This window comes from Rutilus rutilus (genome assembly GCF_951802725.1).
Source record: "Rutilus rutilus genome assembly, chromosome: 18".
Lineage (NCBI taxonomy): Eukaryota > Metazoa > Chordata > Actinopteri > Cypriniformes > Leuciscidae > Rutilus > Rutilus rutilus.
This window is the reverse complement of record NC_140231.1, coordinates 26,190,706-26,204,267: the sequence shown is the minus strand read 5'-3', so window position 1 is coordinate 26,204,267 and position 13,562 is coordinate 26,190,706. Positions and strand designations below refer to the sequence as shown.

The 13,562-nt window shown below is 36.2% G+C and overlaps 1 protein-coding gene across 49 annotated transcripts in view; it reads right to left on the bottom strand.

Annotated features, from left to right (window-relative positions):
* cast (calpastatin) overlaps nt 1-13,562 on the bottom strand; it is a 52,161-nt gene that overhangs the window by 3,071 nt on the left and 35,528 nt on the right. For 10 of the 49 annotated variants that reach the window (XM_084386301.1, XM_084386323.1, XM_084386312.1 and 7 more), the window contains 27 exons: nt 12,756-12,914; nt 12,273-12,401; nt 11,778-11,900; nt 10,624-10,668; nt 10,429-10,524; nt 9,670-9,750; nt 8,641-8,691; nt 7,210-7,293; nt 6,523-6,588; nt 6,333-6,446; nt 6,096-6,203; nt 5,612-5,728; nt 5,334-5,432; nt 5,189-5,239; nt 4,841-4,891; nt 4,650-4,700; nt 4,227-4,301; nt 3,477-3,533; nt 3,211-3,297; nt 2,990-3,106; nt 2,742-2,855; nt 1,994-2,110; nt 1,800-1,904; nt 1,212-1,304; nt 1,073-1,126; nt 307-432; nt 129-212 (listed from right to left, as the gene is read on the bottom strand). In XM_084386301.1, coding sequence (XP_084242427.1) covers nt 129-212; nt 307-432; nt 1,073-1,126; nt 1,212-1,304; nt 1,800-1,904; nt 1,994-2,110; nt 2,742-2,855; nt 2,990-3,106; nt 3,211-3,297; nt 3,477-3,533; nt 4,227-4,301; nt 4,650-4,700; nt 4,841-4,891; nt 5,189-5,239; nt 5,334-5,432; nt 5,612-5,728; nt 6,096-6,203; nt 6,333-6,446; nt 6,523-6,588; nt 7,210-7,293; nt 8,641-8,691; nt 9,670-9,750; nt 10,429-10,524; nt 10,624-10,668; nt 11,778-11,900; nt 12,273-12,401; nt 12,756-12,914 — 2,454 coding nt within the window. The remainder of the gene's footprint in view (nt 1-128; nt 213-306; nt 433-1,072; nt 1,127-1,211; nt 1,305-1,799; nt 1,905-1,993; nt 2,111-2,741; nt 2,856-2,989; nt 3,107-3,210; nt 3,298-3,476; nt 3,534-4,226; nt 4,302-4,649; nt 4,701-4,840; nt 4,892-5,188; nt 5,240-5,333; nt 5,433-5,611; nt 5,729-6,095; nt 6,204-6,332; nt 6,447-6,522; nt 6,589-7,209; nt 7,294-8,640; nt 8,692-9,669; nt 9,751-10,428; nt 10,525-10,623; nt 10,669-11,777; nt 11,901-12,272; nt 12,402-12,755; nt 12,915-13,562) is intronic. The other 39 variants (XM_084386327.1, XM_084386331.1, XM_084386330.1 and 36 more) reach the window with 8 other exon arrangements.

The following is a 13,562-nucleotide window of genomic DNA, read 5'->3' as shown; positions in this document are numbered from 1 at the left end:
AATGTGACACAATGTATAGCACTATAAATGTATATTAAATGTTTTAAAAATTAAAATACGTGGAAATGCATCATCACGGTCCGTGAAAAGTGTCCATAATGACAATTGACCTGTGGCCTGATTCTTACCTTTGGTTTGCTGTCTTTGGCTTTGGGGTCGGTCAGGTTGGGAATCAATTTGCCTGCCAGCTGATCCATAACTGGACCTGATGCCTGTAAACAAAGACAATAGAAATAATCAAACATGGTACTTTTGTAAAGAATTTAGAGGGATGTTTAGTTATCTATGCAGGTTTGTTTGTGGTACCTTATGGGTTGGCGGTGTTGGTTCAGGGGTGAAGTGTTGGGCATCAGGTGCAGAGGGCTTTATGGTCGGTACTGTAGAAAAATCACTAGACAGCATGTCAAGGGCCGTTGTGTCATCGATTGATGTCTGAGAGATGGACAGAAAAACATATTGTAGTTACTGTTTATTGAAGTTGTATATATTAGAGATGCATGGTTAATCGTTAAAAGATTGCGATCTCAAATTAAACACCCATGTGATCTTATTCCTAAATGGCAATGATTCGACTATATCTATTAAACCTTTGAAAAGTACGATCACAGTGGAACATTCAAATCTGCATTGGCGCTGCCACTGAGCCAGAGAGAGCAGTTCATGAAACAGCTTCACAAACAAAAAAAGTATTTTCAGCCACACGGTATCATTATTTCTGTCTTACAATAATTATAATTCAAATGATCACTGTACTGGGATAAAAGTTTATAGTTCGGATCAAAAGAGAGCAAATCACCTTTTGAAAGTAACATGACGCTTCAAAAAAGATTGTATCAATTACATTGTTATGCCAGTAGATGGCAACAAGTGACTGTTAAAAAATGTATTTGTTCATTTCATTTAAAAATGCAGATTCATCCAGTAATGAACAAGTGAACCTTCCTGCAAAGCTACCTGAAAAACTATGCGCAAGTGTACCTGGACAAAAGCCGTTTGAAACGCAATTTTAACATGCCTAAGACTTTTGCACAGTACTGTATATATCCTATACACTCAGTGATTCATAAAGTACCTGCTTTGGTTTGACGTCTTTTGGCTTTGCGGCTTCAAATGCCTGTGGAGAAGACTGAAGAACAAGTGGAAAATTTGTCACATTTTAAGTTTTAATACATAATAGTTAGTTTGAAACATAATAGAGAAGCAAAAGTCACCTTGTGGCCTTCCTCTCTGAACCTATGATCTGGTGGAAGGGTGTCGTCTCTCTCACCTTGTTTACTCACTTTCTCCTCCTTTATATCCTTTTCCTGTGGTGGGAAGAGAAAAAGCAATACTGTCATAATATAGTTTACATGATCATTTAAGAAGCCTGTGAAAAGACACACTACTGTTCAAAAGTCAGGGGTCAGTAAGATAATCTTCAGCCAAGTGGGATACTACGGAAGGATATGCAGAGCGGCAGGCACCACACAATGCCAGGAAACACAAGTTTTGGTGTATCATCTTGCATTGATCTCTTTAACAAATAAACATGTTTTTTGGGGGGGAATTGAAGAGGAAGTTGGGGTGCTGTTATGGTTTTGTTTTCATAGTGCATCAAACTCTTATCATCAAAAGATCAAGGATCAAGGTCCTACAATCGGTTGTTGTAGTTTTATGGTGACGGCATTTTTCAATTACAAAAATTAATAGTGCTGGTCATGTAATCACATCTGATTTGGAGTGAGTCGGCCTTGATTCTGCTTGGTGCAGAGTTGTGTGTATGGAAAGTGGAAAGACACAGTTATTAAAAAGTGTGTTACCTTAACGATGTCTTTAGGCGGGACAGGGGCAGGCTCGGGGGCTGCTTTTATGTCTCCCAGAGTGTCTGAGAGGGCATCCAAAGCTGATGAGGTACTTTCTGACAACTGCACCAAAAAGTAGAAGAGAAAATCAGTATAAAAGGAAAGTATAAACATATATAACATGTGAAAATATGGATAAACTAGAAATGTACCTGTCTGTCAGTGTGTGGGGGGCCAGAGACAGCAGACTGAACTTTAGATGCAGAAGAAGGAGCGACAAAATCACCAGCAAGAGCATCTAAAGCAAAATCTGAAGCAGAACCTGAAGGCTAAAGAACAGAATGAGAAGAGAGATGAGAGAGGTTTAAATAAACATTGCTAATGAGATTAAACATACAGTACACTACCATTCAAAAGTTTGGGGTCAGTTAGATTTCTTTCTTTTTTTCTGTTTATAAATTGATACTTTAATTCCGCAAGAATGCATTTAATTGATCAAAAGTGACAGTAAAGACATTTATAATGTTACAAAAGAGTACCGTTTCAAATAAATGCTGTTCTATTCACGGTTGTATTATGGTTTCCACAAAAATATTAAGCAGCACAACTGCTTTCAACATTAATAATCATAATAAGAAATGTTTTTTGAGCAGTAAATCACATTAGAATGATTTCTGAAGGATCATGTGACACTGAAGACTGAAAATTCAGCTTTGCCAACACAGGAATAAAACATTATTTTAAATTGTAATAATATTTCACAATATTACTTTTACTGTATTTTTGATCAAATAAATGCAGCCTTGGTGAGCACAAGACACTTCTTTCAAAAAAAAAGATTAAAAAAATCTTACCAACCCCAGACATTTAATATCATTGCTATGTAGGAGAAACAATTAAGACATCAAATACATCACAGTTGTTTGTTTCCTACTGTATGTGGATGTTCACGAGTCTCACCTTAACAGGAGTCTTAGAGGAAGAACAAACAGGGGTCTTGGCAGCAGATGGGACAGTGGGGGTGGTAAAATCACCAGACAGAATATCCAGAGCTTCAGTAGTGTCTAGAGAAGGCTGGGACGGAAGAAAGCATCCACCAATCAAATCACAAGAACAGTGACCAATCATCACACATCCATGAGACACAACACATATAACAACAATAAGATCAATGTCACTTAATGCTAATAACTGTGACAGCATATTACCTCTTTCGCAGGAGGGGGATATTTATTGAGCTCCTCCTCTGAGAATCTGTAATCTGGTGGGAGTGTGTCTTCTCTCTCCCCGAAACGAACACCCTTCTCGGATGTCACGTCCTTCTCCTGCTCAAAAAACATTCAATTATTGAAAAAGTACAAAGAAATGTAGCAATGATATCTAAATTTGTAAAAGACAATAAAAATCAAAGAAGAGTCGTGACTCTTACATGAACAATGTCCCCAGGTTTGAGTTCGGGATGTTTTTTTGGTGGTTCTGGGGCACCCAGTGTGTCGCCCAGAGCACTGAAAGGGTCCTGCGCATATGAGAGAGCAGGAGAGAAATAGAGAGAGCCACATAAAAATCTACAGGGTCCAGAAAGCTGAATGTCAGTTCTAATATTAAAACAATATATACTACTGATATGACCAATTTAATTTCATATATTTCCATGACTTATGTGAATACATCATAAACGTCAAGGATTTGCAATACCTCGTCTGTCAGTGGTTTTTGCGGAGGGCCTGGAGGGACAGGAGCAGCCGAAGAAACCTACGGCATACAAGAATATAATATAATATAATATAATATAATATAATATAATATAATATAATATAATATAATATAATATAATAAAATAGGGAACAAAACAAATATTTATTATCTTATGAGTGAAAACAAATACTGGAAATACTGGACAGAGCACAATAATAGTTGAGATTTGAATCGAGCATGTTTCCATCCACCAGTATTTTTATGCTAAAAAATCTGGAGGAAAATGCCAAGATGTGCATAAATAAAAAAAATGTGCATAAAAAAAACGTATGTGCTCAATTGAGGCGAATCATTTCTTTTATCCAATAAGACGACATTTACCGAATAAATCCCTCGATGCGCAACTACAGACTCAAGTGTCTTTCCCTCAACAAAGGATGTGATTGGATAACTGGACTAACCAGTGGACCAGTTTCACTGCACAGCATCTCAAATGTTGCTTTGGTCACTGAGTTTGTCACTAAAAAGGTTGGGTATAATGACCACCCAGAACTTACACGAGTGTGTTACCCGATTGCAGCATCTTTCATTTTTTATAACAGATCATTTGAGGCAACTTCCCAGGAAGTTGAGATTTTGTTCTCTTGAACACATGGGATGGAAACGCTGCTTTATTCGCAAATGTTTTAAATGTTTAAAGTTAAATTCACAACTTTGGACAGAAACAAAGCTATTGGCATTTGATGGTACCTTAGAAGCAGACTTTGCAGGAGCCACGAAATCACCAGCCAGAGCATCCAGTGCTGATAATTCATCCACTTTATGCTAAAAGAAGATTAGAAAGACAGAAAGCAAGCAGGTTAATATGCGCAAGACAAACACGAACACTAACTTATTTGCATTATTACAAAGCATCCTGTCATCAAATGTATTTCTATTATGTACGCTGTACTGTACTATTGACCATTTTCCAAATTCTGCCAATTTCATACATAGCTGTGCTAGTATCATGTCTTTCATCTCACTCCTCGGTCACTTCCTTATCCAATAATAAAGCAATTTCAAATCAAATCAATATTTCATGTCAATTTCTTGGGCAAGTAGCAGTGTAAAAAGTGGTATAATGTACAGTCATCATCATATCAAAATAAACACTGACAGTAAAAGGCCTACCTTGGGAACGTCTTTAGTCTTCTCAGGAACCGCAGCAGGCTTCTTTGTTTCCTGATTTTAAAAAAGACCAGTGGTTAAAGAACTATTTGAATGCTTAAACCTATATAATGCAATACTATTTGTTACTGTTATGTTAACATAAAATAATCACACACAAGGAATGAACAAAAGGCTAAAAGCAACTTTCCTACCTTGGGAACGTCTTTACTCTTCTCAGGAACCGCAGCAGGCTTCTTTGTTTCCTGATTCGGAAAATGACCAGTGGTTAAACAACTGTTTGAATGATAACTAATGTTAAGTTTTTATGAACTATCAGCTTTTTTTGAGGAGCAACAGAGGCTTTAACAACACGTGTGGGGATATTGCGTTACTCGTTATTATTTTTTAATAACAAAAATGTATATTTTTGGCAAATGTAAAGGCCCTTTCACACCAAAAGTGAAACGAATAAGCCTCGGGCTGAAGGAAATGCATTACCCCAACACTGCATGTGACTACAAATGTCTTAAAACAACACAGCACAGAAACAGCTTTCCTACCTTGGGAGGATCTTTAGTCTTCTCAGGAACCGCATCAGGTTTCTTCTTTTCCTGATTAAACAAATTAATAATGTTTAACTACTCAAGTGTACATTATAAGCATTACATAATGTAATATTGTACTTAAATGATTATAAATTATTACCTGTGCAGGAGGAACAGAGGCCTTAACAACAGGTGCTGCCGCAGGGGTCGTGAAACCTTCGGAAAGCATGTCTAGTGCATCATCTGTGTTCAGTGAGGGCTAAGAGAGAGATCCACCAATCAGAACACAGCATCCAGTGACAATAGCCAATCACAACACACAATTAATACAACCCATCTCTCCTCACATAAGTAAACATTCTCAATGATGTAGAGTATTAAATAAGAATAAGAGAAGACAGATTCGAAATCTTTTGTAGATTGTATTCAATGTCTGACCTCTTTTATAGGAGGGGGATATTTCTTGAGCTCTTCCTCTGAGAATCTGTAAGCTGGTGGGAGTGAGTCGTCTCTCTCCCCGACACGAACGCCCTTCTCGGATGTCAGTTTCTTCTCCTGCTCAAAAACATGCAGATGATTAAAAAAAATATACAGAAAACGAGTACTTCTATACAGGGTTACTATTGAAGAACTTAAACTAAATGGTGTCTTGGCAATAGACTAAAATAAATTTAAGTTGAAACACAAAAACTATTAACTGGAAATATATAAAACCTAAAACTGAAAAAAAAAAAAATTATGAAAAAAAAAGCACATAATGAAATTAAGCACATAATCTAAAATTAAGATAAAAAAAAATTAATAATATAATAAAAGCTAAACTATAAAACAATTACAAAACAAAAATACTCTATATTAATGCTTTAATAAAAATAATTAAATAATCTAATAAGAATTCTGAAAGAATAAACAGAACTGTTACATCAACTATCTGCCCAGGTTTGAGTTCAGGCAATTTTTTGGGTGGTTCTGGAGCACCCAGTGTGTCGCCCAAAGCGCTGAGAGCGTCCAGCGACATGGAGCTGTCTGACTAAAATAGAAAATGGACACAATTTCAATTTATTTAAAAAAAAAAAATAATACATTGACTTTTTTTCAAATCCTTAAAATATGCAATGAACATTATTTTATTAAAGTATTGGGCTGAACTTGACTTTACCTCATCTGTCTTTGGTTTAGAGGATTGTGTGTGGATATCTAGTTTGGCTTTCTTGTCAGCCGGTGGAGCAGATGACTTGGTTACAGTAGCAGGTTGAGATGTCGCCGGTTGTTTCTGCTCAAGGAGACAGAGACATGCTTAGCTTTTAGACATGCTAATGTTATTGTCGCAGTGTTTTAAATGCTGTTACCTGCTGATAGGGTGGAGGGGGAGCAGAGTTCTTCCAAATTTCGCTTGCTCCTATTGTTTCAGTTTTCTGAAAAACAGCCAATAAATATCAAACAAGTCAAGACTAGTATGCATATACAACTGAATGATCTGATATGACTTAAGCCATGGATTTAATAATATGATTTAATAATATAACAGGCTAATATTCTTAAAAATAATCCTTATTATTATGTTTATTTAGTTATTAAAATAATTAAAATTAATAATATGTTAAAAACAAAAAATAGCAAATATTTTCTATGCGCAACTATTTTCACAATGGTGCTAGTGTACACAGAAAATGATCAAATAAGATATAATTGAGGAAGATATTTTTTATTTTTTTTACTTAATATTAATTTGAACAATTGTTTTAATAATAACTAAATACTAACAATAATAATACAAAATTTTATTATTCATAATATTAAGCTATTATCATAATAATTACAGTTAAGTAGTTACAAATAGAAAATAGCTCATATTTTCCATGTAGTATTTTTTTAAAAATGTCATTTTTAAGACAATAAAAATAAAACTGGCTTTATATTTTAATTGAAATAAAATTCCCTCACAAGGGGATTATCGTAACTGAGGGTCTTGTCTGGCATGAAAAACTTTGAAAACCCATGACATGACTTGAATGTTGTCAAGATAGGCTACTCACCACATCTGTCTTCTTAGGAGCAGGTGGAGCTGAAGACACAAACCCAACTGAGAGGGACTCCAGCGCATCGTCTGTGCTCATAGGCTTTCGGAAAAAACAAGCACACGTAAATGAAAAAAGACAAAACAGAATTGTGCACAAAATGTCAAAAATAATATATTGATAATGTAATTCTAGAAAAGACCATTAGAGGGAGCCCCAAGCTAAATTTCGGGGGAATAACAAACAGCATGTGTCATGACAGGAAAAGTACAGGCACACCCTCTGCATACCAAGAGCTCAACATTAACAACACACTGCGTTCACACACTAACTTATAAAACAACCAGCAGCTGGATAATCTGAGGGAAAAGCTGTACAAAATGGTGAGACGTGATAATTATATTCGGAGAACTGAAGGGTGGGCGATGGGCGTTAACAAAACAACTTGGCATAATGGCATATCTTTATATCATTTTGCCATATGGTATAATAAGTGAAATGCAGCACAGGTTATGTGTGTGTGTGGTAAAGCTGATTGAGCAACAATGTGCTGAAAGTGAATGAGTGATGAATTTGTGTTTGGTTCTGTTTGCTAGCCAACACCCTTAAATCAAGCTAAATATTTGGCACTAAAATACAGACAGAGAAAGAGACAGAGTCAGTGAGATAGAAAGAACAAAGGTAAGACATAGGTGAATATCAGTGGGACAGGGACAATAACAGTGAGACATGTCATAGACAATATGACTGGGTGTAACATGGGCCTCATTCAGTAACCGTGCATATTGCGTCACGTGTATATGTTTTCATGCAGAAATCATGATTATGAAATAAGTTCATTGAAATGATTCAGCTGCACAGCTGAAATGCATATCAAACGATTCTTTGATAATTATATACATTTTAAAAGTAATATATAGTTTTTGTAAAATATAAAGTTTTTGTAAAAATGTAAATGTTTTTACTGTCTCTTTTAATTGATTTCATGCATTCTTTTCTTGCTGAAAAAAAGAAGAAGTATAATTTCCTTAAAAAAAAAAACTTTTTTGAACAGTAGTATATATACATACATATATATACACATGTATAAGCCCCTATATGTACATGGTTTGTGTGTATATTATGCCAATTACTTACTGTCATTTTTAATTTTCCAAATTAATCGGCATTATATTGAAGGTAAGAACACAAAACATATGTTGATGCTAATTTTCTCAATAAAAGGCAACTTGCGCATTTTTTGTGCATTAGGCTCAAAGACAGAAAGAATGGGACAATAACAGTGTGACAGCAATAGCAATAATGTTGTGCTAGGATAGGAAGTAGGCAAGTAAACACTGGAGACTTCAAACCAGTGTTAACTAGAAGAATGGAAGTCACATGATAAGAAAAGAGCTAAAAACAACAGCTTGAACACACTGACAGTTAAAGCCTCCGCAACTCTCCTACCTTGGGAACATCTTTAGGCTTCTCAGGAACTCCAGTAGGTTTTTTCTTTTCCTGAATATATAAATTAACACCGGTTAGACTCAAAACCCACTGAAAAAAGACTGAAAGACATGCTCCTCTAAAAACAAATGCTTTGGATTAGACAGTCAGAAGCATACTAAAAACATACTCTAAACATCAGTGAGATATAATAAAAAAAGCAGGACTGATGGAGGTATTATAAAAAGGGAAACAAATCAGGAATGTGGGGAGAGAGAAGGAATGATTGTTTAAAGGAACAGTTCACTCAAAAAAAACAATCGAATGGCTTAAAAAGATAGTTCACCCAAAGGTGAAAATTCTGTCATCATTCACTCATCCTCATACTCCAAATCCATAAGACTTTGGTTCATCTTCAGAACACAAATGAAGATATTTGTCATAAACAATCGAGCATCCGCAAAAAGAACCAATGAGATTTGGTTCTTGAAGAGTCAAGACATAAATGTTTATTTGATCAATGTTTTTGTGAATAAAAGCCTAAATTAAATCTGTTCATCAGATAAAGCGATCAAGTTTATTCAGAAGACTTGGATTAAATTGCTCAATTCGTTTGGATTTATTTAACAATCTCTTTATAAATGTTTTGTACTGACAGAGTTTCGGGGGAATAGACTTTCAATGGAGGGACAGAAATCTCTTCCAAAGATGAACAAAAAGTCATATTGGTTTGGAACAACATGAGAATGAGTAATTGAGTGAACTATACCTTTAAGAAGATGTGGAATAAGTCTTTCTTTAGGCTACTTTTATTATGCTTTTTGGTGCCTTTCTGTTCATTTTGAAGCTTGAAAGCCTCAGTCCCCATTAATTGTAAGTGTATAAAAAAAAAGGTTTTCAAAATCCTCATTTTGTGTTCAGTGGAAGAAAGAAAATCATCCAGGTTTGAAATAACATTTCATTTTTGGATGAACTATCCCTTTAACTACGGATAAGATGAAAGAAACAGAAAAAGAAAGAGGTTAAGAATATGCATGATCGCCAACTGACCATGTCTTCCTTTCTGTATCCGGGCGGAAGTGTGTCATCTCTCACACCACATAAATCAGCTGTCTCTGGTTTTACACTTAGCTGAGACATGCAACACACTCCATTAGAAAACACACATATAGCAAATATACAGGTTGTTAAACAATCAGCATTCACAAACACGTGCTAAAATAATTGCTTAAAGGGTTAATTCCCCCCAAAATGAAAATTCTGTCATCAATTACTCACCCTATTGTCTTTCTAAACCCATAAGACTTTCGTTTTAATCTTCGGAACACAAATTAAAAAATATTAAATGAAAATCTGAGTGATTTCTGGCCCTCCAGTAAATGTCTACCGGTATTCACCCAAAACTCTGATGCTTGAAAACATTCATAAAGAGATTGTGAAAGAAATCCATATGAATCAAGCAGTTTAATCCAAGTCTTCTGAAGAGACACGATCACTTTATATGTTCATCATATAAAGTGATCGAGTCTCTTCAGAAGCCTTGGATTTAACCACTCGATTCATATGGATTTCTTTTACATTCTCTTTATGAACGTTTTCAAGAGTAAGAATTTTGGGTGAATAGACTTTCACTGGAGGGCCAGAAATTGTTTAGATTTCATTTAAAATATTTTAATTTGTGTTCCGAAGATGAGCAAAGGTCTTATGGGTTTGGAACGACATGAGAGTGAGTAACTGATGACAGAATTGGATAACTTTCCCTTTAAGTTTTAAATAGACATCAGTCAAATATCTACACCCATGCATTACCTCTTTGACCTCTGGTCCAGTGTATGTTGGGACTTTAGGAGCAAGAGGTTCTGATGAAGGTAAAGTGCCAGACAGGGCATCAAACGGATCTACTTCCTACACACACACAAAAAATAAGACACTTTTTTAAGACACAGAATCTCTGATGACCACACAACAAAAAGCCACAAAGATAAACTTAGCATGTATACTAACCTCCGTACTGACTTTAGCTCCTGGAGGACCCACTTCCACTTGCACCTGCAGCCCAAAGCAAAATTATTATTCTCCATACTGACATACCTAGACTGGCTCCAGTACTGAAACATTCCAAGGTATTATTCAATAAATTCCCAAGACATCCATGTAAGATGACCATATGTTTCTCACCAAACTGTTGTATTAAATTGACATGCTGTGGAGTGATATTGTATATTCCATAGTATATATGATCATTTAAAATGGGGAAAAAAGTAGTTATTACATTTTTTATAGAACCTACAGTAAAAGAAATGGTGACCAGTCACAGAAGCTAAAATATACACTTTCTCTACTCGTACCAATTTCAGCCAAAAATCTTGGGGAAAAAAATGCCTAAAATAGAAACACTGAATCATTTTCATAGATGTCTTTCCATTATACAGTTACTGTTAAAAGGTTTGGGGTCAGTAAGATTTTTTTATAAGAAATATTTGTTTTTTAGCAAGGTCACATTAAATTGAAGTTTAAAGTGACAGTAAAGACAGATTTCTATTTCAAATAAATAAACGTTCTATTCACTAAAACGGCATCATAGTTTTCACCAAAATATAAAGCAGCACAACTTTAACCATTGATGAAAATAAATGTTTCTTGAGCAGAAAATCAGCATATTCGAATGATATCTAATATGATTTCTAAATTTTCTTAATGGACTCATTTTAAATTTGAATAATATTCCACAATATTAATGATTTTACGGGATTTTTGATCCAATACAAGCAGCCTCGTTGAGCATAAGAGACTTCTTTCAAAAACAATTCAATTATCTTACTGACCTCAAACTTTTAAATGGTAGTGTACACGTGCTCTATTTCGACCAGCGTGAGTGGCTTTACATCCTGAAGTTATGTTCAGTGATGCTTTGAAATACATTAACATGAGTTTATGCATGGACCTGAACTTAGGTGGTAGTCGTTAATCATTTAAAAAAAATATATAAAAATAATTGATTCCCCTAATAGCCCTTTTAAATTCCATTAAGAAATGCTGGTTGCTTCTTTTCAAGCACAAATCTCTTTGCACTTTTAGCATGAGAATTGGAGGTTAAAATAAGAATGTTGATGTAATTTTGATGCACTCCCGATGATCCTCTGTCATTCCATAAGTACCTTTTGGGCGCTTGTTTGCTTTTGGGCGCTTGTTTGCTTTTGGGCACCAGCAGTGGCTGAGGGCTTCCCAACAGCCGGATCCACTTTAGCAGGTCCCGGTTTGGATGAAGGAACGGTTGTACTCTATCAGAAGAATGCGCGCCACATATTCCGAGTATTAATACCAACTTTCACATGATGATAATAAATTAAATAAAGCAATTGTGCAGCCAAAGCAAATCCAGAGAGGGAAAGAACAGAAAGATAAGACCTCTTGTCATATCTTTTCAGGAGTGCAATGATGCAACTCCTTATACATTTGTGTGAAAGATGAACACCATGGTGATCGGAGAATGAGACATTGCTAAGGAGGGACTATCCATCCAAAGAGAATTCTTGAAGTAAAAGCAGCAATAAATGATGTGCAGAAGAGGAATGGTGTGCAGAAGGCATGTTGATGAAGTCTTGTTTGCAGAAGAATAAGGAGACTCCAATGAATGATGTGCATTGGTGTACCTGGGCCTTGTCTTTCACAGGGTCTGTGGACTTCACTCCTGTTCCACCTGTCGTTCCAGCAGGCCCAGTAGCGGAGCTCGCAGTTGGGACTTTAGCCGAAGACGCAGGTGTGGATTTAGAGACTGTGGCCTGCAATCAGCATGCCGGAGTGAGATACTCATTATGCACTTTTAAATATGAAGATGAGATGATGTTTCTCGAGGCGGCACCCAGAAAGTCATGAATGTGGTCAGCGTTGAGACCCAAAGAACAGACAAAAAGCACCATCTCCATTAGACAGAGACATTTGAGCAACAAATGGTCCTAAAGATGTTTTCCAGAAACAACCCAAAAGTGTGTTAGTATTCACCAAAAATGTTAACCAAGAATGAAAGCAAGATTGATTAGGATAGAAAGGATTAGGTGTTTAAGAAAAAGAGGAAGCGTGAGGAAGGTGTGAACAAGCCCAAAGTCCAATAAATCCAGTAGACGGATGGTGTCTACCTGTGGCGTGACTTGAGAAGTTCCTTTCTGAGTGGCGGTAGAGCCTCCACCGCCTGCAGCTCCCACAGTAGATGGAGCTACTGTAGAAACTGCTGGGGTTGCAGGGCTGGTGCCGGGTTTAACAGCTGCAGATGCAGTAGAGGATTGCAAAGGTCCTTTCTACAATGCAGATGTTAGAATGTCAAACATATATCATGTTTAGGGTGTCACACACACATAACTTTTTGGGTTATTCCACGTTTTATTGACGGAAACTATTCGGGAGAGAGGCATTGGGATCAGGACAGATTCAAACCTATGCCTCCTGCATGAGCACCACAACTCATGCACTAGGTATCAATCAACTAGTCTTGCTAGTAATCTTTGTTTTCAATCTGAGTTTCTTGTTAGCCAGGGGATTTGGGGATGAGCGATACCTATAACAATCTAAAACAACCTATAACAATCACACAAACAGCAGTTCCAAGTAAATTAAAATTAAACTCCAGCTGTAACTAGACTCAGGAAAGTGAGTCATAGGATAGACGCCTCTCATGGGAGACACCATGTCCTGCCACAACCAAATATCCCAAGCAGAAACATGCTCTGTCCAAAGGCAACAAATAACCACAAGAAAAATTAAAACATTTAAAACAACCAAAAAGTCTCAAAATCAACCAACAAAGTTCTCTGTCTAGACAAACAAAGGAGTGTATAAAGACTTCTTCATATTTGTATCTCTATGCAGTGATTATTTTCGGCCCTCTTGTAGCTTTTAATGTTGGCGCTTGTTAAATCAAACACATAGCAACCTAGCAACAGCCACCC